Raw genomic sequence first — 25,662 nt, 5'->3', positions numbered from 1 at the left:
TTCAATAGCATTGGGTCTATGGCAATGACTCAAATCTGGGTTTCTGATTGTAATTCAAACTATTGGTATGTGTTGCTTAGATTGATATAGCAGCCAGTGTTTGTTTTAAGATGTAAACTGAACGATTTAGCAGTTTGCTTAGTTCAAATTGAGGTAATACTTTTTTGGTGTGTGTTGCCTAATGGTTTACGGGAGGAACCTACTGAGAATGGGGTTGTAATTTAAAATACTGAATTAAATATGGATATGAATTGAATATATGCTTGTCAACAACAGCAAGTGTTTGTTTTATTACCTGTAGTCTAATCAGAAGGGACTATTACCTATATCTAATGTATTCTAATAATAGTGGACAGGCAATTGTGATAGAGCTGTGACCATGATCATAATTAATAACTAAACATGGGTATTAATTATTGCATGATAATACAAGGCTACAACAGCAATCTAGTATTATGAAAGTTGTCAAGTTCGTTTTTTTTTTTTTTTACCTTACGATAGAGGTAAACGCAGAACATTGTTTGAGAATGGTTTATATTTTTTTCTACAAGTAAGAATAGAAGAGTTTCCATGTTTTAATCTGCGGGTGTTAGCGACTGGGTCTCGCTGAACTAAAGTGGGCTGTAAGGGACACAATGGGTTAAGTTTGGTGTAGTGGTATGACTAAATTGAGTGCGGAGATGCTCTTTGACAATTTCTAATTATTATTACTAAATTTATAGTTTGGGTTACACCAGTGATATAAGCAAACAGTTAATGTATTCTAAACCGATAATCTGTTTCCATTACGTGGAACAGTGTCCAGTAATTAAAGTAGATTGAAATAAGTATTGAATATTAAACTGATGAGACAGCACCAACTTGTTTGAAGGTTCTAGATTTGTTAATCAACAGGTTTATATTTTTACTAAATCAATGCAACAGGTTGCAATTATTAGATTACCGGAAAGGGGTTATGGGTTTGTTTATTTTAGAAGGTGTCTATTCTACTTAATGGAACACGGTATTATCTGATGTGTCTTGAGAAGGATTCTTTCTTCCAGGATTCTTTCTTCAGTCCTGGAAGAAAGAATCCTACTCAAGACACATCAGATAATACCGTGTTCCACTACAGTATGTATGTTAAGGGAGACGTAGGAGACCACGTCTCAATCGACTTTTTAATAGATGCCTGGGATCAAATATCACTGATTCATTACGCTGAGAAATGGACTGTATTTATGACAGAAAAAAGTATTACATTTAGAGGGGTAACAGGAACAACCTTAGGCGAAACAGCTATTACATATGTCGTTGGACATTGATCCAGTCACGATACCATGATAATTTGACATGGGAGCAAATGGCGATTTTGGGGTTGGATAATCCTTGCGAGAATTAAAGACAATGGAGTCTAAAGGGTAATCAATTAAAAATACTCCTTGCAAACTCAGAGAACGTTGGATGTTTTTCATCTCTTGAGAGATCTTATGTCGTCTTATTCTGGAGTAGTCACGAGGAATTAGATTGAAACAAACGATTAATGATTTGAGGGAGGACAGTGCAATTATCGCCATCATGTTTTGTTTGTAGTTAAAACATTTGGGTTGCTGATTAAGATGTAGTAAAGTGAAGGCTAAAGAAATTGACACTTTCTCTTCCAGAAGAATGGGGATAGTCATTTTCTCTCTATTTGAAATGTTTGCCAAGACTATTGTCTTGGGAGAGCTGTTAGTGAAATTCTGCAGTGTTGTTAGTATAAAGGTTTTCCGGATTAGGCCGTAAGAGGAGCTACCAAATGAAATAAGGGCTGGCCATTTTAGTTTGTTTTTGCCCTATGGTTTGCAAATACCCTCACACAACACACTTGTTATGAATATTTGTTAGTGTTTTAATACCATGTTTCACTTCTTGAATGGACTGTTTCATATGGGTTTAGTGGGTTTTTCACGGGTTAGACAGACTGCACCTTAAAGGGGCACACACATGGAATTTTCTGAAGTTTGGGTTCAAGTTTTTTTCTTTATGGAGTTGTTAAGGGTAGTGATTCTTATTCGATTTGTTTTTTTTTAACCAGTAGTAGTGTTGTTTTTTACACATTACTCAACTGTGCCCGTAATTGATTTGGACTTATCTAAAATTGTTATTTGGGGTATCAGGTTGATTGAGGAGGTCTACACACTGCTACATTTATAGTAATTTAGATTAAGAATGCATTGAGATACTGATCTGTAATTATAATGTGATGAGGAAGTTAATACTAGAATTATGGATATTTCTACTGTATGTTAACATAAATGTACATTCTGCCAGTGTCGATGTGTGCTAAATTGAGGGTTTTAACTTTGAGTGATAGGACCAATGTGAATCACCTAAGAATTGTTATTCTAAATTTGGTTTGGATAATTAATTGGGTTTTGATTATGATTTGTAAATTGACTGATTGATTTGAGTAAGTTGTTAGTATGTTAATAACTATATGAGTGAAGCAATTAATGTATTATGGATTGATTGTTTTGAGTGTTGTTATGCTAATTGTGACATGGGTAAATAAGTTGTGTACTAAAGATATTGACACTATTCTCAGCATGTCCTAGTGAATGAATGGAGAGGGTGAACTCTGATCCTGAGAGTGAAACTGATCCTAATCTATTTGACTATCCATTACTAAATTACATTTTTGATGATAATGGTAATACTGAGGAACTATGCTTGTCCTGGGTCATGTTCATTAGACTTAAACCGGGAGGCACTACCTGGATTTGCCCAACAAGATATGCTAATTTGAGTTTCTACAGATGGTGTTATGGGGATGGAAATAGTTCTTTCCATCATGCTGATCCATTGGAGTGTGCTAGATAACTAAAGCTTATTTTATTAAACTCCATTGTTGCATGCACTGCATTATGCATTAAATATTTGCTTTTCACTGTCAATGAAGATATAGCCTTGAATCATATAAATTGTATGCATCTTTTGTTTTTCTTCATTGGTTCGTGCAGGTGACTGTGTATCATGACCTCCCCAGACAAATTGGTAGAATGCTTAGAATATGTGTTGGAGGTTGAAATGGGAGACAGTGCTGAGTTTCTTGGGAGGAGGCTGAGCCCGTGCTATAGCAGCCGGTCACATGCAGGAACCCATGCAATGAATTATTGCTTTTATGCTTAACAATGTATGTACTTTCTACATGTGTATTCATGTTTTTAAACCTTGTCATTTTCTTTTAAGTTGAGAGAATTCTCAAAATGGGGGAATGTGAGAGCAGAAATTGCAAGATTATGCTATAATACTGTTATTGCATCAAATGGTTGTTTTCTGCAATAGAATAGGGTTCTTAGAAACTCTCATGTGTCTGTGTTAACACTGACAGTAGATATACGATGCCTTTGGTGATAAAACCTACAGCATGCATTCCATAGAATGAGTTGGTGTTTGTGTAATGAGGTACCAGGGAGAGATGGCTCGGGTATGGATAATGATGAGAGGAAGCTTGTCTTGGGGGCCAAACTCTGGTTTCTGTACAATAAGAACAGACTTCACGGCAAATGCTATCTGGCTGGGGGATACTCCTTTCTCATATATCAAGTCACACCTTGTGACCCATTCCATACATCTGTTATTTGTCATGTAGACTAAGAGGGTGTATCTTTGCTATAAAAGATCTTTGTATTCTTTGTGTCGGGGCTGTTGTGCCGACCAGCCTCGCTTATTGCCTTATTGATACGTTTTGAATAAAGTAATATCCTGATTGGTGATTGACCCTGTCTCTCCTCATTATTGATTAGAATTTCCACTACACAAGGCGCCGGTGGACGTCAGTAACTTTGACGAGGAGTTCACAAAGCTCAAGCCAGTCCTCACCACCCCACAGACACCCTACTTCCTCACTGCCTACCAACAGGAGATCTTTGCCGACTTTGACTTCTCCTCGCTGCCCTGACCTTAAACATACACATGTATACAATGACGGACAGATAGACGAACGGACGGACAGGACTAAAAGCCAAAATGGTTGCTGCTCCACTGAAGCTGGTTCCTTTACTTCAATGTGACAAACAGCTACCTGTGGCTGAATGAGTACTGACCAGACAGACCACTGTGATGTCCTCTTGGGCATGTCATCTCTCCTCAGGGCCATGAATGTTCCTATGCTCTGTGGGTGATGATGAGCACTCCACCTGAACCTCTACAGCCTATCAGAACTCGGAGCTTGGCCTGCCGATGACGATGAGACCCCAGTCAGTTACACTGAGCTGTAGAGAGGGGACTCCTCATCCATGGGAGTGTCAGCCACTCTGAGCGGTCTTCTGTTTCTCTCTGCCTTATTCAAATCTGGATTTGTATGTTGGGGGTCAATATTGACTTTTTTTACTTTTGTCTTGTTTTTGTTTATTTGTCTTTGAGGTTCCCACTCCATATTGATAGTAGATCAACTAAGTTCAACATTGATATTGCCAAATCAATACTTGACATGCCACTGTTTTGTTACTGTGTCAACATGAATTAGTAGGCCATTTTCTGCACTTTCTTATTCATTTGTGAAACTTAACAAGAGTGCTTTGTTTCAAACATTGGCACCAGTGCAATAATGAGCTTTTAAATTAGTTATAATTCGAAGGATATTGAACAGACCAGCACTTCATAGCACTACACTTCCAATCATAAGAATCTTTGCTGTAAATTAAGATGTTTTCCCATTTATTGTAACCCTATTACGGTCTTGGATATACCTAATTACTAACACTGATTATAGATACTGATGTTTGTATATTTAGCCTGGGAATCCAAATTGAATCGCCATAAACTAGCCTAGGAATGCATGAATGTCATCTTCATGGAGGAAACAGTCCCTGAAGATTTTAAAAAAAAACTTTGATGTGCATTGTGCTACTTTGTAATCAACCTATTCAATGGGTCCATCTTGGGCTGCTTTGGGCCACTTAAACATTTGCATGTCATGTTGAAACTGACATGTTCCTGAAGTACCGTTCTAAAAGACTAGAAATTGTAAGTAAACTTTCGGAAGAATTATACAGTTTGTTAGTATTCCTAGGGAGTAATTTAAATTCAATACCAGTCATGAATATGTTGCCATCTAAATGTATATGTAATATGAATGTACATGCTTTGCTACTAAAATAAATATGCTGTGAAATACAATGAAATAAAATACTATTGTGTCTAGAGATGAGACAAATACACGTTTTTCTTTACACAACATGAAGGAAATGTAAATTAATAAATATCTACTGCTCATTAAGCATTTTTCTGAAATAAACCATTCCATTTATTGATAGGACTACTGCATTTCAAAAGATTTCTTAAAAAACAAACAAATATTGCATAAATTACTTTGTTCATAAACAGTTCACACTGAAATCAGCACTTACAAGACCAAACATCAATGTATATAAAATCACATCACTTATCTTAAAATTCTACTGGAAGAGCCAGAAAGATTTTCCAATACTATAAAAAGTTGACAATATTACCATTATTGCTAATTTCTGTCATGTTTTTCTATGCTCTCCTATTGCACAGAGGATAAGCTAACGATTGAGTTAGGGAAAACACACAACATTGCACTCCTTTAAATAAGATATGTCTTCGCTATTATAGTTCTCTACGATTATTCCTAAAGTTACAAAAAACTAGATGTAAAAATCTCATGCAAACTTTCTATGTTCCAAAATGGACGTTCAAAAAAGTTGATTTGCATCAAGAGCGATAAACCTGTTTACAAAAATAGTTGTATGACATTCTGTCAATTGAAAAAGTGAGATGATAAATTATTGAAATGAATGATTAAACAAGTATGGAGTTTCACCCAAGATCATTCTTCAAACGTCCTCTGGTGATGGTGCAAATTGTGTGCTTTTCACATTTACTATACTTTATAGTAATAGATAATAAAATTGCAAATAAATGGCATACTACCATTTTATAAGAGGTGTAATAATTTGTCAATGGATCATGGTACTCCCAAAAATATATTGCTATAATTGAATTACCATTTTAGTTAGTTATTAATTTGCCATCACATGGCTGAGCTTTGCTTTCATATTAACCCTGTTGCCGGGAAGCTTTGAGCTGTAGTGCACCCTTAAAACCTGACAGGCCTTTTTGTACAGATTAAATAAAACTCAACTATTACAGTAAACCAGACATTGAAAATGTGATATTCCTAACAATATTTCAATAAGCAAAAATACTAAAATGGTTAAGAGGAATGTGCTTCTGGAAATCTAAGGCTGTGCATACACAGGCAGCCCAATTCTGATATTTTGCCAAGAATTGGTCTTTTGACCAATCAGATCATATCTTTTACCCATAAGTGGGAAAAATATCAGAATTGGATTGCATGTGTAAACACAGCCTAAAGACTGGATTGACTGAGTCAATCAGCCACTTGGTGGCTACAGAGCCTGTGTCAATGCTGAGTCGATATTGGGGAAATACACCAACAAGGATTCAAATCATGCTCTCAAGAATAGACAGTTTTACATCAACAACAGTATATGAAAGTACCTTTATACTGTATTTACAACAGTTAGCTTATAGCTTAGTAAACTCAGGGAATAGAAAAACAGGCCATAAGTGAATTAACTTTCTGTTAACCTAACTGTCAAGGAATTATGTGATCTGTAAGTGTGTTCCCTTCAACACAGAAGAGTTCCCTTACTTAGCTCAAATTCCTAATACTTCAGTGATATTTTTGACTCTTCACTCTTAGAAATTATTCTTTGGCCAGAGGAGGGTATTGGAGTGGGTAGGAGTGTAGTGGTTGTCAAAGGCAAGGGTACGTTGTAAGGATAGGAAATAAACATACCAACACTAAGAATCTCATTACTATTCACAGGCTCACAGCAATTACCTTTCTTACCTAGATTGAATATCTGACCTATTTGTTTCAATAAAACTTTTCCTGTCTTCCTGACAAATAAAAAATTTTCATGTCACTAGTCAACTGAAATAAATACCAGGATTGCGCTCAAATCCATTGAAATCCACTTACATACTAAACTGGAATGCCTTGCACTCCTGGTTCCAAAAAGTTAGGTGACAAACTGAAGTAATGAGAGGAGTTCATAGTTCATTTGGATGTCTGTCTCATGTAAAGATACTTATAGAAAGGAGGATGTAAACACAATTGGAGGAATTCTAGGGAAGGAATGAAGAACTTGAGTAGACGGTGAGTTAGTTAGCTTGTTTGCTCATCAGATGGGGTCGTTGCCCTCCCTGAAGTACACCTGCTCCCACACTATGGCGCCCCAGTCGCAGAAGAAGCCCCAGAGGTTGCGCAGCGCACCGCGGTCAAACGGATTCTCGTCGGCGCCGCAGTGCTTGAGGTAGGAGATGCGGTGGCGCGACATGAACTCCCAGGTGGTGGTGTTGAGGGAGACCAGGTAGAGGTGGGAGCCCAGGAGTAGGAGCACGGTGAGGGAGAGCACCGCCACCACCGCCGCCGTACCCAGCAGAACGCCATTGCCACGCAGCCACAGCTGCCAGGAGGGCGCCGTGGTGAAGCCCGACCTGCGTCACAGAGAACAAGTGAGATTGGCCACACCTCCCAAACAACAGTGCATCATATGATCAATTGAAACAGAAATCATCTGTATTATCAAGTTCTTCGATCCTGGTTGTGGTGACCCACAGGGTATGCAAATGTTTTTTGTTCAAAAGCATCTGGGTTGGAATAAAACCCTGCATTGCATACCCTGCGGGTCACCACAACCATGTATGAACGGGCTGTGAAGACCCATCTCCACTTACCAGGCCATGTGAAGGCCCCAAAGCAGCACAAACAGCTGGACAGCCAGGTAGAGCACGAACCAGCGGTGGTTCCTCTCACCCACGCAGTTCTCGATCCAGGGGCAGTGGTGGTCGTAGCGACGCACGCAGTGCTGACAGGTCTGACAGTGCTTGGATCGCATTGGCTGCTGCTTGGGCACATGAATGGGAAAGGGGGGAGGAAGGAGGAGTTACAGAAAGCTCTTTCTGGTCATAAACTAGTCCACTGACCTGTACTCATATCATATGCCAGCAGCTTATCTTGCCATGACCATAATTGAGTGAGATAATCTCTTAACAGAGTGAGAGTAGATGGTGTGTCTGTCAGCATCCTATGATTACATCATCACTCCTAATGTCACCTCAGGAATACATATGCAGTAAATATACATGTCAACAGGTGTACAAGGCTCAATACTATGCTCTTTACTGTTCACTATTTACATTAATAATGTTGGTTTGTCTCTGAATAATAATAACTGTGGCCTACATATCTATGCAGATGACACAGTTATTTATCCCTGTGCCCCCTCAGTGCAGCAGGCCATTAACAACCTTCAGCTTGGCCACAGCTTGCTAAATGTTGATCAAACCAAGTTGATGTTGTTCTCCAGGTCTTGTAAAATTGACCCTAAAGATCTGCGTATTTGCACCTTGAAGGGATCCCATATTGAGCAAGTTCCTCATAAGTATTTAAGTATTTGGATTGATGATAAGCTGTCTTTTAAAACACACATTGAAAAACTATCAAAGAAGCTCAGAATAAAGATCGATTTCCTTTATAGAAATAAATCCTGCCTTACTTTTAAAAACAGGAAGAAAATTGCTCAAGCATCACTCCTGCCAGTACTTGACTATGATGATGTAATCTACATGCATGCAGCAGCCTCCATTTTAAAACCTTTAGATTCAGCCTGCATTTCATCTCTGGAGACAATTTTAGTACACATCATTGCCTTTTATATAATTCTGTTGGCCGGGAGTCTCTGACTAACAGAAGGGCCCAACATCGGCTGCTATTTGTATATAAAGCAGTTCTCCAGAAACTCCCATACTATCTCACCTCACTTCTTAATTGGAAAGCAAGCCACCATCAGACTCGTTTTAGAGGTTCCGCGAGTCTCCACAGAGTCCAGGAAGATTGCTTTTAGTTATTGTGCCCCTGGAGCATAGAATGACCTGCAGGTCACTTTAAGGCTTGACTCTCTGGTCTCGAAGGGTCAGTTCAGGACTTTAATTAGGAATGTGGTGAAAGAGAACTGCACTTGTTTTGATTGATGTGGAATTGTATCTGTCGCTTTTGAATTTGATTTGTTGTAATGTGGAATTGTACATTTATAGCGTTGTATTGAGACTGATCATGTTTATTTATTGTTCCCAGGGCACCTTTGTAAATGAGACCCTGGTCTCAATGGGTTTCCCCTGGATAAATAAAGGTTAAATAAAATAAAATAAAAATACTATAGTAGCCCACTCCATACCTGAAGCAGACAATGACCACAGCGCCGCTGTCGCAGAGACTTGGCTGTTGGCGGAATCATGTCCTGCGTCTCCTCAGTGATGCCAAGGGTGAACTAAAAATACAGTACAAGTGTATTGTTTTTTAGCTGTAATGTATATCCTGAGCATTGATATGCATTACTGTGTTCATGTGTTGTGTGGTGAAGTAAGCAACACGCACCTGTAAGTCACTACCGTCAGATAGGACAAAGCCAGGATCCATGAGTGAGACAGCAAAGTACAGCAACACCGACACAAGGACCAGCAAGACGAAAAGCACAGGTTGGATGAGCTCTCCCCTCTCCTCTTGCTTCCGCAGGTCTGCAACGCAATAATAAATTAGCAATGTTTACTAACTAGCAACTACTACTAGAATGTTGGATAATGAAATACGATCAAATAAATGGCCACCAACAAAAACGCTAACAATGGAGCCTATGCATCCCATGACATTTTCACTTGCAAATACCAATTGCTTTCTGTGATACTGCATGAAGTGCTCAAGGAATGACATTCCAAGCTATACACGATCAAGCAAAGGCTTCCTAAGTCTATGCCAACAGAGAGTAATAGGTCCTAAGTTATGATGGGTATGATAAGGTAAGACAGTTGTATTTATCAAATTTACAAGTAATGACTATTCATTCAAATCAATGGGTATATTTCACTAATTGGAGTATATATAGCCTTATCTTACACAGACTGTGGCTTTATGAGATTAGTCCAACTGTCTTGACCAATAAGGACCTTAGCTACTTTTATCAGCTACCTAATTGGCTGCTTTGTTGATAATGTTGGTGCCACTATTTGATCAAAGATACTGGTAACCAACCCAAGATTTATCATCAGCATCGTTTCTAATGGGAGAAAATAAAGCACAGTGGGCAGAACAAGCAAGGAGGTGGGCAGAGCCAAGCACGAGCGTTTCAAGATCCTATTGGCCCGTTTTAGCATGTATAGGGAACGCATCCTTTGTAAAGTGCGCGTGTGCAATAACTAATTTCGCCCTTGCACTCCTTCTACACAACGCAATTTTGGCAAAGGGTCAAGTCTACAAAACTTAGCGCGCACTCTGTTCGTAACATATTCTAGTTTTGGGAACAGAAAACTGTATTGAGATCAAATTTCACCAGAGAAAATATAGCAGAATGTCGACCAAGTTTCATCTAGCTACATCTTCTCCCACTTTCCTCCACGCACTGGCACTGGACTTCCTCTCATCACCATATTTGGTAATAAATGGAAGTGTGGTTTGATGGTATGCTTTACAGTGTAATAATGCATATGTCATCTATGCATTACAGCTGTGCAACGCATACAGGCCTCTGAAAATTAATTTCAATATCCTATTAATCCCGTGCACTTACCTGTATCATGTAGGAAGAGTATCAGTGTTATTACCCATGTCAGGATAACGTGCGCGGTTCTTACAATAAATCCTGACCCGAACACATTTTTGAACATCCTAGCATTCTTCAACACGTAGCAACAGACAGGTACCGGTATGCATCAGGTTACGAGAACTGGCCTACTATAGTTAGCTAACAAAATGCATTTAGCTAACTATCCTTTCTCACCATCGTCCCACATAACGGTAGATAGCGGTCAGCATTACTGTATCCAGTTATCTTGCCAACTAGCCCAACAGCTCGAGGTTTCTCTCCAAATGGCGACTGGAATGGTCTAACATCAACTCAATTCCAAAATGAACATATCAAGCTTGCTGGTTAGACACATACAACCTTAAAACTAGAGTGCTAGCTACATTTCTTCCTAATCACCAAAATAGCGTTCAATCACTTTCGCTCTAATTAATATGATCAGAGCGTTTCTGGAGAGCTGCAATATTATTGTCCGGGGTTGCTGTCCTTCCTTCGGATACGCTAGTTCTATTGGTCATTGCATTCACGTGGTACATGTAACGTATGACATAATTGTGTACATAGATTTTTGCTGTGTTCATGTGCTCTCGGAATTTCATGTGCTATCTAAAATACCATAAAATGAGTTTCAGACTCCAACGCTGTTTATTGTAAACTTCCCAATCAGAAATATGAGTTGAACATAGCAACAACAATACAGTGTAACAGTAGGATACTGTACTGGAAACTGAATCATGTTACCAGAGACGAAGCCAAGGCAGGGCAAGGCTGGGCAGAGGCCCTGCCAGATTGAACACTGGCCCACCCAATCAGGCTGGCTTAAAATACACTGCTCAAAAAAATAAAGGGAACACTTAAACAACACAATGTAACTCCAAGTCAATCACACTTCTGTGAAATCAAACTGTCCACTTAGGAAGCAACACTGATTGACAATAAATGTCACATGCTGTTGTGCAAATGGAATAGACAACAGGTGGAAATTATAGGCAATTAGCAAGACACCCCCAATAAAGGACTGGTTTTGCAGGTGGTGACCACAGACCACTTCTCAGTTCCTATGCTTCCTGGCTGATGTTTTGGTCACTTTTGAATGCTGGCGGTGCTTTCACTCTAGTGGTAGCATGAGACGGAGTCTACAACCCACACAAGTGGCTCAGGTAGTGCAGCTCATCCAGGATGGCACATCATTGCGAGCTGTGGCAAGAAGGTTTGCTGTGTCTGTCAGCGTAGTGTCCAGAGCATGGAGGCGCTACCAGGAGACAGGCCAGTACATCAGGAAACGTGGAGGAGGCCGTAGGAGGGCAACAACCCAGCAGCAGGACTGCTACCTCCGCCTTTGTGCAAGGAGGAGCAGGAGGAGCACTGCCAGAGCCCTGCAAAATGACCTCCAGCAGGCCACAAATGTGCATGTGTCTGCTCAAACGGTCAGAAACAGACTCCATGAGGGTGGTATGAGGGCCCGACGTCCACAGGTGGGGGTTGTGCTTACAGCCCAACACCGTGCAGGACGTTTGGCATTTGCCAGAGAACACCAAGATTGGCAAATTCGCCACTGCGCCCTGTGCTCTTCACAGATGAAAGCAGGTTCACACTGAGCACATCTGACAGACGTGACAGAGTCTGGAGACGCCGTGGAGAACGTTCTGCTGCCTGCAACATCCTCCAGCATGACCGGTTTGGCGGTGGGTCAGTCATGGTGTGGGATGGCATTTCTTTGGGGGGCCGCACAGCCCTCCATGTGCTCGCCAGAGGTAGCCTGACTGCCATTAGATACCGAGATGAGATCCTCAGACCCCTTGTGAGACCATATGCTGGTGCGGTTGGCCCTGGGTTCCTCCTAATGCAAGACAATGCTAGACCTCATGTGGCTGGAGTGTGTCAGCAGTTCCTGCAAGAGGAAGGCATTGATGCTATGGACTGGCCCGCCCGTTCCCCAGATCTGAATCCAATTGAGCACATCTGGGACATCATGTCTCGCTCCATCCACCAACGCCACGTTGCACCACAGACTGTCCAGGAGTTGGCGGATGCTTTAGTCCAGGTCTGGGAGGAGATCCCTCAGGAGACCATCCGCCACCTCATCAGGAGCATGCCCAGGCGTTGTAGGGAGGTCATACAGGCACGTGGAGGCCACACACACTACTGAGCCTCATTTTGACTTGTTTTAAGGACATATCAAAGTTGGATCAGCCTGTAGTGTGGTTTTCCACTTTAATTTTGAGGGTGACTCCAAATCCAGACCTCCATGGGTTGATAAATTTGATTTCCATTGATAATTTTTGTGTGATTTGTTGTCAGCACATTCAACTATGTAAAGAAAAAAGTATTTAATAAGATTATTTCATTCATTCAGATCTAGGATGTGTTATTTTAGTGTTCCCTTTATTTTATTGAGCAGTGTATATTTACAAAATAAAAAATGAAATAAATGAATTTGATTTGTTGTTTGTATTGTCTCCTGACTAATCAGAAATGTTGAAAAATGCAGTTGAAGTTTCCTGGGATCTAATTGGTTATATCACAATCATATGGTACCACTACCCTTAACCACACTGCTAACCTTATGCCTATTGGAGGCATTTATTTGACCTTGGAACATGTTTTAAATTCAAATGTAATGCAAATGTCACTTAAATATGAACAAATATGAATCATTGTTAATGTTTAGACAATTATTTTTTCTATATCATGAATAAATTCAGGTTACTGAGACTTTTTTGCTATTACGTGGGGGACTTTTATTTTGAACATTTCCGAAATTCCGTAACCCGGAAGTACTTTTTGCCCCCAATGAAGAGACGTACTTTCCGGAGCAAAGTCAACACTTGCAACAAGTTGACCTCCCTAGCCTTCTCATCTGAAAGAACGGCCTCTTTACAAAATCATCATGCCGTTCATTGATTTAGAAAGCAACTTACCTGATAGTATGTTTTCTGAGGATTTCTTGAAAAAGCTGTGCTCCAAAACAGCTGCTGTTCTAGGGAAACCCGAAGAGGTGAGTAGGCTACTGTATCTAGAATGTTACTGAGTGAAGTTGTTTTGCCTCACTCCATCTGTCTGCCTTTGATACATTGTATTGTTTGCTAATTATTTAGTTCTACTCAGATTGCAGTTAGCTAGCTGTAGCCTAGTTGTCGAACTCAAGCCTTACCGTCTACAGTATTGAATGGGCAAGCTGTAGCCTTGCTCACTAGAACCCAAGGCATTCTGCCTTATCCCAAGGGTTCTCAGCTATAAGCACCGCTTACCATGTGAACTACAATCCCGACGCTCTGTTTTAACATTTAGAAACGTAAATAATAATCGCGTGCAATACGTTTTTTTCGAAACATACAGTGGGGAAAAAAAGTATTTAGTCAGCCACCAATTGTGCAAGTTCTCCCACTTAAAAAGATGAGAGGCCTGTAATTTTCATCATAGGTACACGTCAACTATGACAGACAAAATGAGAAAGAAAAATCACATTGTAGGATTTTTAATGAATTTATTTGCAAATTATGGTGGAAAAATAAGTATTTTGTCAATAACAAAAGTTTCTCAATACTTTGTTATATACCCTTTGTTGGCAATGACACAGGTCAAACGTTTTCTGTAAGTCTTCACAAGGTTTTCACACACTGTTGCTGGTATTTTGGCCCATTCCTCCATGCAGATCTCCTCTAGAGCAGTGATGTTTTGGGGCTGTCGCTGGGCAACACAGACTCAACTCCCTCCAAAGATTTTCTATGGGGTTGAGATCTGGAGACTGGCTAGGCCACTTCAGGACCTTGAAATGCTTCTTACGAAGCCACTCCTTCGTTGCCCGGGCGGTGTGTTTGGGATCATTGTCATGCTGAAAGACCCAGCCACGTTTCAACTTCAATGCCCTTGCTGATGGAAGGAGGTTTTCACTCAATCTCACGATACATGGATCCATTCATTCTTTCCTTTACACGGATCAGTCGTCCTGGTCCCTTTGCAGAAAAACAGCCCCAAAGCATGATGTTTCCACCCCCATGCTTCACAGTAGGTATGGTGTTCTTTGGATGCAACTCAGCATTCTTTGTCCTCCAAACACGACGAGTTGAGTTTTTACCCAAAAGTTCTATTTTGGTTTCATCTGACCATATGACATTCTCCCAATCCTCTTCTGGATCATCCAAATGCACTCTAGCAAACTTCAGACGGGCCTGGACATGTACTGGCTTAAGCAGGGGGACACGTCTGGCACTGCAGGATTTGAGTCCCTGGCGGCGTAGTGTGTTACTGATGGTAGGCTTTGTTACTTTGGTCCCAGCTCTCTGCAGGTCATTCACTAGGTCCCCCCGTGTGATTCTGGGATTTTTGCTCACCGTTCTTGTGATCATTTTGACCCCACGGGGTGAGATCTTGCGTGGAGCCCCAGATCGAGGGAGATTATCAGTGGTCTTGTATGTCTTCCATTTCCTAATAATTGCTCCCACAGTTGATTTCTTCAAACCAAGCTGCTTACCTATTGCAGATTCAGTCTTCCCAGCCTGGTGCAGGTCTACAATTTTGTTTCTGGTGTCCTTTGACAGCTCTTTGGTCTTGGCCATAGTGGAGTTTGGAGTGTGACTGTTTGAGGTTGTGGACAGGTGTCTTTTATACTGATAACAAGTTCAAACCGGTGCCATTAATACAGGTAACGAGTGGAGGACAGAGGAGCCTCTTAAAGAAGTTGTTACAGGTCTATGAGAGTCAGAAATCTTGCTTGTTTGTAGGTGACCAAATACTTATTTTCCACCATAATTTGCAAATAAATTCATAAAAAATCCTACAATGTGATTTTCTGGATTTTTTTTTCTCAATTTGTCTGTCATAGTTGACGTCACGTTTTCCTCTAGGATTTAGCCTGTGCTTAGCTCTTTTCCGTTTCTTTTTATTCTAAAAAAACTTGCTAGTCCCTGCCGATGACAAGCATACCCATCATATGAAGCAGCCACCACCATGCTTGAAAATATGAAGAGTGGTACTCATTGATGTGTTGTGTTGGATTTGCCCCAAACATAATGTGTTGTATTCAGGGCATGAAGTTAATTTATTTTCCCAATTTTTTGCAGTTTTTCTTTAGTGCCTTATAGGGCTGACACCAATTAGTCGACTGGTCGATTGTTTGGTCGATAGGCTGTTTGTCAACCGAGAATTTGTTAGTCGAGCAGTAGCATATATATACTACATGGCCAAAAGTATGTGGACACCAGCTCTTCAAACGTCTAATTCTAAAATCATTGGCATTAATATGGAATTGGTCCCCCATTTGCTGCTATAACAGCCTCCACTCTTCTGGGAAGGCTTTCCACTAGATGTTGGAACATTGCTGCAGAGACTTTCTTCCATTCAGGCACAAGAGCATTAGTGAGGTTGGGCACTGATGTTGGGCGATTAGGCCTGTCTCCTAATCGGCGTTCCAATTAATCCCAAAGGTGTTTGATGGGGTTGAGGTCAGGGCTCTGTGCAGGCCAGTCAAGTTCTTCCACACCGATCTCAACAAACCATTTCTGTATGGACCTCGCTTTATGCACAGGGGCATTGTCATGCTGAAACAGGAAAGGGCCTTCCCCATGTTACCACAAAGTTGGAAGCACAGAATCGTCTAGACTGTCATTGTATGCTGTAGCGTTAAGATTTCCCTTCACTGGAACTATGGGGCCTAGCCCGAACCATGAAAAACAGCCCCAGACCATTATTCCTCCTCCACCAAACTTTACAGTTGACAATACGTCCGTTCTGCCCCATTCTGTGAGCTTGTGTGGCCTACCACTTCGCGGCTGAGACGTTGTTGCTCCTAGACTTTTCCACTTGACCGGGTCAGCTCTAGCAGGGCAGAAATTTGACAAACTGACTTGCTGGAAAGGTGGTATCCTATGACGGTGCCACATTGAAAGTCACTGTGCTCTTCAGTAAGGCCATTCTAATGCCAATGTTTGTCGATGGAGATTGCATGACTGTGTGCTCTATTTTATACACCTGTCAGCAATCCACTAATTTGAAGGGGTGACCACATACTTTTGTATATATAGTGTATCATGACTATCAATGATGTCAAGAAGTTTGTATGAATCTCCCGTTTGGCATGTCACTTAATGTAATGACATGACAACTGCTGAAGTAGAAGAAGTAGAAGAATCCACTAATTTGAAGGGGTGTCCACATACTTTTGTATGTGTAAAATATATATACTGTACAGTCAAAAGTTTGGACACTCCTACTCATTCAAGGGCTGGTACTGTATATGTGTATACAGTGCATTTGGAAAGTATTCAGACCCCTTCACTTTTTCCACATTTTGTTACGTTTCAGCCTTATTCTAAAATGGATTAATTAAAAAATGTTAATTATTATCAATCTACACACAATACCCCATAATGACAAATTAAAAACAGATACCTTTATTTACATAAGTATTCAGACCTTTTGCTATGATACTCGAAATTGAGCTCAGGTGCATCCTGTTTCCATTGAACATCCTTGAGATGTTTCTACAACTTGATTGGAGACCACCTGTGGTAAATTCAATTGATTTGGACATGATTTGGAAAGGCACACACCTGTCTATATAAGGTCCCATAGTTGACAGTGCATGCCAGAGCAAAAACCAAGCCATGAGGTTGAAGGAATTGTCTGTAGAGCTCCGAGACAGGATTGTATTGAGGCACAGATCTGGGATAGGTTACCAAAAAATGTGTGCAGCATTGAAGGTCTCCAAGAACACAGTGGCCTCCATCATTGTTAAACGGAAGAAGTTTGGAACCACCAAGAATCTTCCTAGAGCTGGCCGCCGGCCAAACTGAGTAATCGGGGGAGAAGGGCCTTGGTCAGGGATGTGATTCAAAAATCATTTTAAACACTATTATTGCACACATAGTGAGTCCATGCAACTTATTATATGACTTGTTAAACACATTTTTACTCCTGTACTTATTTAGGGATGCCATAACAAAGGGGTTGAATATTTTTGACTCATTTTTAGTTAATTTGTAAAAATGTCTAAAAACATAATTCTACTTTGACATCATGGGGTATTGTGTGTAGGCCAGTGACACAAAATCTCAACTTAATCAATTTTAATTTCAGGCTGTAACACAGCAAAATGTGGAAAAACTGAATGGGTGTGAATTCTTTCTGAAGGCACTAGTTTATGAAGGTTTTAACTCCGGTGTCCATATTTAAATACTTAGCTATAGCCTAGCTAGCTAATTCTATTTTAAAAAATGTGCTTGTGTGTATTTTATGTTGTCTGTCTTCTATGCAGAGAATGATGTTGGTGGTGAAACCTGGACTGCCAATGCTCATGGGTGGAACTTGCGCTCCTTGCGTTATACTGTCCGTGTCCGCCATCGGCGTCACTGACACTGCCGAGAAGAACAAGGAACACAGTGCCAATATCTTCCCTTTCCTCACAGGAGAACTTGGACTTACTGAAGACCGGTTAGAAGCTGATTTATGCAACAAATCATTAATTTATTTTAGCTTAGTGTACTATCCTCTACTGCAGAGCTTTGGTTCTGTTCTAATGACAGAAAAAAATGTGTATGCAGAAGATAAGAGGATCTTGCATTTCTGCATTGGTGTGGCTAAAGGGCAATATGTAATGATACCTTCTCTCACATTGAAAGTAGGAGTGTCCAACTCAACTCTGTTATGGCTCTGTATGTCAGTTCTTGTACACTGCAAGTTCCTGTACCCAGCCTGCCTGCATACTCTTTAGAGCCCAACTCAACTTTGACTCAACTACAATTTTTCATCTGTTTCTTATCTGTTATGCCATGGTGTGTCTGGATTTATGGGTAGTTCAGATGTCTAGGCTAGGCTACTACTACCATGAAGTATTGATTATAGTCTAAGGCCCTATGCCTGTAAGGGGTTGCACAGGAGATCTTTCAACACCATATAGCATTCAAAGTATGTATTGACTTTTTAAATTGCATTTGATATTACATAAATATAATATTGCATTTAGTAGATTGAAATTATAGCAACATGGTCTTCTGGTATATGGTTTTCAATGCATGAATCTAATTGTAGGTGAACTTGTATTCCACAGGGTCGTGATCAGGTTCTACGCACTGGAGCCACATCAGGTTGGAAAGAAAGGAACAGTTATGAGTTACCTGTAGGAGGCACTTTCTGCAACAGAATTACTTCAAACATCTATTCCACAACAGTTACCATCGGAGAGAACAAACCCTGGCAGTGGATTTCCACCACTCAATTGGACATGACAAAGACCTGTACTGAATTTTATCACTATGGTATGTGACCCCATGAATCTATGCCCTGGAAACTCGTTCATTTATATTACATAGTTGTCTGCGATAGTAAACCAGAACCATACATTTGACAAGCTAGCTGATATAAGAATATATTCATTTTTGATTAGAGGAAATGTAAATCAATTGACCTGTATTCAAAGCTTTTACTATGTAATTTCACCTATTCATTTAGCATACATGATAGACAAGTATTAACAATAAATCATTAATTACATACTATGCAATGGAATCTAGGTAAATGTCAGTGTACGGCAGCTGTGAAATACCATTCTATGCATTTGTTGAGAGTATAGAAGTAGATTAGCACATAACACACTATGTTGCATTGGACTAACATGCATACTGTATTTGTGAAGGACTGTGCTTAGTACATTTCCATATAATGTATTCCTTTTGAGTAAATGTTGTGAAGGCTTTGCTGTACAATTAGTCTTACTTGAAGTAAAAGTACTTAAATTCTTACTTGAGTGTCCCACATGACTCAATTATTTTCTGGATTGAATGTCTTGCCAATATTTCTTCACGCTCAACAGGAAGAGTGGAAGTGTTTTAAAATAATACAAGGTGTGGTAAAATGTGACATTGAAAAGCTAGATATTTAGGAAAAGTAGACTAAACCAAACCAATGTAAACATTTTGCTATCTTTCCATGCGATACAGCCCACTAAAAGCAAAACAAATTTACATTTAGGCTGTGTGCTTTCTGTCCATACATTATTTTTAGTTTTGAAAAGTCTTAAGTTTGCCATGCAAAAGCACCTGCTGGGTCAGCTTATTAGTATAATGTGATTTTGTTTAAAATGGCAAGGAAAATGTCAATGATCTTGCTAATTCTTGGTAGGCTTGTGTTGAAATGACAAGAACATCCCTCTTATCTTACTGTATGCATGGCATCTGTCAGGATGTCTTCTGCTTTTCCAGGTCTGCCACCAGATAAAGGTCTCTTTTATCTGTCAGGTAGAACTGCACCTGAGCTTTATCCTTGTTCATCAGTTTGGTCAGCAGAGCCTCTGTCTACATCTCTCTAGCTCCTCGTCATTAGGCATGTGAAAAAACAAGGCATGCATTATTTTCTTAGATTGAGAATGATGGCACAGTGATTTCTCCCCATATCCCCGGTGTTGATAGAGCAAAACCAAAAGGCCTCAAAGATTTAACCCTTATCAGTCAAAATATGTGAATTTACCTTACTCTCACACCACAGGATATTAGTTATGTGTTCTCACCCTGACCTTAAATGTTATGACATGCCCCAATACTGTGTATGTTGTTCTTTAACTTCTTAGCAAGACTATTCTGGTTTGTCTTTGTGCTGTTCCATGATGGCGTAGCAGTGCGGTCGTGTTCTCTTGTGTGTAAAGAGACTGTTTTTTTGTATTTTATGTATATATTTCCCTATCACACTTTTCATCCTTCTACTAAATATACTTTCCTGCAACCCGCCTCACTGTAGAACGGATTCTATTATTTACTCACCTTTATCTAGAATCTCCAGTTGAAACTAACTAGCCAGCCAGCTAACTAGCTACTTGCTATTAGCCAACGTTAGCGGTTTTCACCCAGAACATTGGATTTTCTGCCGGAATAACTGAATCACTGGACCTTAACACCGGATCGCAACTAGCTAGCCGCAACCGAATGGATGTTGCTGTAGGCTAATCACCACTGCCCCCGAAGCAAGCATCAGTTAGCCTTGAGCTAGCCTCGAGCAGGCCCATATCCCGGCTATCTACCTCTGTCTACCGGATAGGAGTAGCCAGCTAACTAGCTACTTGCTATTAGCCACCGTTAGCGGTTTTTCACCTTTGTCCGGTTTTTCACCACTAACCTACCTACCAGCCAGCTCTAGCCTGGACTATTATCGGCCAGTCTGCACTGTCTGCACAGCGCGTTATCGACCCAGAACCTATCAGATTTTCTGCCGGAATCACTGAATCACTGGACCTTTAACACTGGATAATCGCAACTAGCTAGCTGCAACCAAATGAACGTTGTTGTTGGCTAATCAGCCTTGAGCTAGCCTTGAGTCAGGCACATCTCCCGGCTATCTACCTCTCTGTCAACCGGACGGGACCTCCTAGAGTCGACAAGGAGCCCCGCCGATCCATCATGACTGGTCTGCCGACGTAATCGTCTGTGGTTTGAACAGGCTTCCCGTTGCGACGACCACGAAGATTCATCTGCTAGCCCCGGCCCGCTAGCACACGCAAACGACAGCCGTGCTTCCTGATCGCTGTGCTGTAGTACCAATTCGAACTGCTCTCGGACTCACATATTGCTGTTCACTGGACCTTATGATCACTCAGCTGCACAGCTGATGCCTGCTGGACTGTTCCTTTACACGGTACCCTGTCCTGTTTATCTGTTTAGCCTCAGCCCAAACTTTCATCACCATTACCAGTTGTTGTCATAGCTCTCTCTAATAACACCTGTGATTGCTTTATGCCTCTCTCCCATGTCAATATGCCTTGCCTATTGCTGTTCCAGTTAGTTCTTATTATACAATTTCACTGTAGAACCCCAAGTCCCTCTCAAACTGCCTCAAATAGTTCCTTTGTTCCACCCCCCCATACACGCCGAGATCGGCTCAATCGGTGCCTCCAATGATGCTATCTCTTTCATTGTTACCCAACGCTTAGGTTTACCTCCACTGTACTCATATCCTTCCATATCCTTGTCTATACATAATGTCCTGAATCTATTCTACAACGCCCGGAAATCTGCCCCCTTTATTCTCTGTACCCAACGCACTAGAAGACCAGTTCTTAAAGCCTTTAGCCGTATCCTTATTCTATTCCTCCTCTGTTCCTCTGGTGATGTAGAGGCTAACCCAGGCCCTGCAGCCCCCAGTATCACTCCGACTCCCCAGGAGCTATCATTTATTTACTTCTGTAACCGTAAAAGCCTTGGTTTTCTGCACGTTAACATCCGAAGCCTCCTTCCTAAGTTTGAGTTATTCACTGCGTTAGCACACTCTGCCAACCCTGATATTCTAGCAGTGTCTGAATCCTGGTTTAGGAAGGCCACCATAAATTCTGGAATTTCCATCCCCAACTACAACATTTTCCGTCTAGATAGAACTGCCAAAGGGGGTGGAGTTGCAATCTACTGTAGAGCGAGCCTGCAGAGCTCTATCATACTATCCAGGTCTGTGCCCAAACAGTTTGAGCTTCCACTTCTAAAAATCCACCTTTCAAGAAATAAGTCTCTCACTGTTGCCGCTTGCCCCCCAGTTCGTACTGCTTGGTGACCTAAATTGGGATATCCTTAACATCCCGGCCATCCTACAATCCAAACTAGATGCCCTCAATCTCACACAAATTATCAACGAACCTACCAGGTACACCCCTAAATCCGTAAACATGGGCACCCTACCCTCATAGATATCATCCTGACTAACTTACCCTCTAAATACACCTCCGCTGTCTTCAACCAGGATCTCAGCGATCACTGCCTTATTGCCTGCGTCCGTAACGGGTCCGCGGTCAAACGACCACCCCTCATCACTGTCAAACGCTCCCTAAAACACTTTAGCGAGCAGGCCTTCCTAATTGACCTGGCCCAGGTATCCTGGATGGATATAGATCTCATTCCGTCAGTAGAGGATGCCTGGTTGAGAGGAAATTACTTTTAAAGAACAATCTTAAATAAACATGCCCCATTCAAAAAATACAGAACTAAGAACAGATATAGCCCCTGGTTCTCCTCAGACTTGACTGCCCTTGACCAGCACAAAAACATCCTGTGGCGTACTGCATTAGCATCGAATAGCCCCCGCGATATGCAACTTTTCAGGAAGTTAGGAACCAATATACACAATCAGTTAGGAAAGCAAAGGCTAGCTTTTTCAAACAGAAATTTGCATCCTGTAGCACTAACTCCAAAACGTTTTGGGACACTGTAAAGTCCATGGAGAATAAGAGCACTTCCTCCCAGCTGCCCACTGCACTGAGGCTAGGAAACACTATCACCACCGATAAATCTACAATAATCGAGAATTTCAACAAGCATTTTGCTACGGCTGGCCATGCTTTCCACCTGGCTACCACTACCCCGGCCACCAGCTCTGCACCCTCCGCTGCAACTTGCCCATGCCCCCCCCCGCTTCTCCTTCACACAAATTCAGACAGCTGATGGTCTGAAAGAGCTGCAAAATCTGGATCCCTACAAATCATCTGGGCTAGACAATCTGGACCCTTTCTTTCTAAAACTAGCTGCCGAAATTGTCGCAACCCCTATTACTAGCCTGTTCAACCTCTCTTTCGTAACGTCTGAGATCCCCAGAGATTGGAAAGCTACCGCGGTCATCCCCCTCTTTAAAGGGTTAGGGTCTGAGATCCAAACTGTTACAGACCTATATCCCTCCTGCCCTGCCTTTCGAAAGTTTTTGAAAGCCATGATAACAAACAGATCACCAACCATTTTGAATCCCACCGTACCTTCTCCGCTATGCAATCCGGTTTCTGAGCTGGTCATGGGTGCACCTCAGCCACGCTCAAGGTCCTAAACGATATTATAACCGCGATCGATAATAGACAGTACTCTGCAGCCGTCTTCATCGACCTGGCCAAGGCTTTCGACTCTGTCAACCACCGCATTCTTATTGGCAGACTAAATAGCCTTGGTTTCTCAAATGACTGCCTCGCCTAGTTCACCAACTACTTCTCAAATAGAGTTCAATGTGTCAAATCGGAAGGCCTGTTGTCTGGACCTATGGCAGTCTCTATGGGGGTGCCACAGGGTTCAATTCTTGGGCCGACTCTTTTCTCTGTGTATATCAATGATGTCGCTCTTGCAGCTGGTGACTCTTAGATCCACCTCTACGCAGATGACACCATTTTATATACATCTGGCCCTTCATTGGACACTGTTAACAAACCTCCAAACGAGCTTCAATGCCATACAACACTCCTTCAGTAGCCTCCAACTGCTCTTAAACACTAGTAAAACTAAATGCATGCTCTTCAATCGAACGCTGCTGGCACCCGCCCACCCGACTAGAATCACTACTCTCGACGGGTCTGACCTAGAGTATGTGGACAACTACAAATACCTAGGTGTCTGGTTAGACTGTAAACTCTCCTTCCAGACTCACATTAAGCATCTCCAATCCAAAGTTAAATCTAGAATCAGCTTCCTATTTCGCAACAAAGCCTCCTTCACTCATGCTGCCAAACATGCCCTTGTAAAACTGACTATCCTACCGATCCTTGACTTCGGTGATGTCATTTACAAAATAGCCTCCAACACTCTACTCAGCAAATTGGATGTAGTCTATCACAGTGCCATCCGTTTTGTCACCAAAGCCCCATATACTACCCACCACTGTGACCTGTACGCTCTTGTTGGCTGGTCCTCACTACATATTCGTTGCCAAACCCACTAGCTCCAGGCCATCTATAAATCACTGCTAGGCAAATCCCCGCCTTATCTTAGCTCATTGGTCACCATAGCAACACCCACCCGTAGTATGCGCTCCAGCAGGTATATCTCACTGGTCATCCCCAAAGCCAACACCTCCTTTGGCTGCCATTCCTTCCAGTTCTCCCCATATTGTTATTTATTTTGCTCATTTGCACCCCAGTATCTCTATTTTGCACATCATCTCTTGCACATCTATCATTCCAGTGTTAACCCTAATTGTAATTAATTTGCACTATGGCCTATTTATTGCCTTACCTCCATAACTTGCTACATTTGAACACACTGTATATATATTTTCTGTTGTATTTTTGACTTTGTTTTGTTTTACCCCATATGTAACTCTGGGTTATTGTTTTTATCGCACTGCTTTGCTTTATCTTGGCCAGGTCGCAGTTGTAAATGAGAACTTGTTCTCAACTGGCTTACCTGGTTAAATAAAGGTGAAATAAATACAATAAAATAAAATAAAATCTCCAGAGCGATCGTCACAGCACCGTCCAGATTATAAATCTGCACCATTTTACCCACTGTATCTGTCCTGTCTTCGTTCTCCAGCCGGCTCTTTGGGATGGAAGGAAAGCTTTGTTAGGTGCCAGATCCTCCATAATTGGCAAGCAGCTGATCCAAACAATTCACAATTGTTGAGCACTACACACAGTACTGTAGAGCAAGTAGAAAAACTGGTAAAAAATTGATTGAAGCGTTGGCTTTACTTTCACTTTTCAGACCAGGAAATATCGGTATACTGTAGATATGAGTACTCAGCCGGGAAACAACTCGCAAACTGCTCCCTCCTTGGGTGTGTGTGAGAGACAGCGAGATGGAGAGACATACAGGTTTGTCAGACTCTGGGCTCTGTATGATTACTCATGTTTCAAAATGCTCCTGTTAAAACATGTTATTTCAGAAATAGAATCAGGACCAGAACATGTGGATTAACAGGTGGTCGGTTTGCATCTATTACAAGTGGGATCTAAACCTGAGAATATTCTGTATAAAAAGTTTGGCCTTGTTTACAATATGAATACAGTACTGGACAGTGCCTTGCACATATTGAAGAATGTTCCCACAGTTCCTTCAACTCGATGGACAGCACAGCTGAAATTACTATAAGAACCCATGATTGATCTCACATCATGTTGATCAGATATTGGAATGTCGTGTATGAGTAGCAAGAGGCAAGGAAGATAAGAGTTGACAACAATGAACAATTGGCTGAATATTGGTTTATTTTGAGGACCATCCTGAGCCGATATCATTCGTTGGAACAGCCCCCTAAATAATTGTTCTAAACATTGACATCTACA

General features: G+C 41.3%; 2 protein-coding genes and 1 pseudogene across 3 annotated transcripts in view; 2 read left to right on the top strand and 1 right to left on the bottom strand.

Moving 5' to 3' along the window:
• The window catches only part of LOC311099366 (serine/threonine-protein kinase N2-like), a 44,755-nt pseudogene extending 40,833 nt beyond the window's left edge, over positions 1–3,922 (top strand). The window contains exon 15 of the transcript in view: positions 3,785–3,922. The product of the transcript in view is annotated as a serine/threonine-protein kinase N2-like (transcript). The remainder of the gene's footprint in view (positions 1–3,784) is intronic.
• Positions 3,923–5,256: 1,334 nt separating this feature from the next.
• On the bottom strand, positions 5,257–11,135 carry LOC311099655 (palmitoyltransferase ZDHHC12-B). The gene is made up of 5 exons (XM_084140376.1): positions 10,641–11,135; positions 9,455–9,594; positions 9,255–9,347; positions 7,756–7,922; positions 5,257–7,515 (listed from the first exon to the last, which is right to left on the bottom strand). The coding sequence occupies exons 1-5, from the start codon at positions 10,735–10,737 to the stop codon at positions 7,200–7,202; spliced, it is 813 nt and encodes a 270-aa protein (XP_083996502.1). The 5' UTR covers positions 10,738–11,135; the 3' UTR covers positions 5,257–7,199.
• A 2,336-nt stretch (positions 11,136–13,471) lies between these two features.
• LOC311099949 (D-dopachrome decarboxylase-like) lies at positions 13,472–19,393 on the top strand. The gene is made up of 3 exons (XM_084140669.1): positions 13,472–13,653; positions 17,911–18,086; positions 18,703–19,393. The coding sequence occupies exons 1-3, from the start codon at positions 13,546–13,548 to the stop codon at positions 18,773–18,775; spliced, it is 357 nt and encodes a 118-aa protein (XP_083996795.1). The 5' UTR covers positions 13,472–13,545; the 3' UTR covers positions 18,776–19,393.
• Positions 19,394–25,662: the final 6,269 nt, after the last annotated feature.

This window comes from Coregonus lavaretus, assembly GCF_964263955.1.
Source record: "Coregonus lavaretus genome assembly, chromosome: 24".
Lineage (NCBI taxonomy): Eukaryota > Metazoa > Chordata > Actinopteri > Salmoniformes > Salmonidae > Coregonus > Coregonus lavaretus.
Note: the sequence above shows the minus strand (reverse complement) of the source record. Positions and strands in the feature narration are given on the sequence as shown.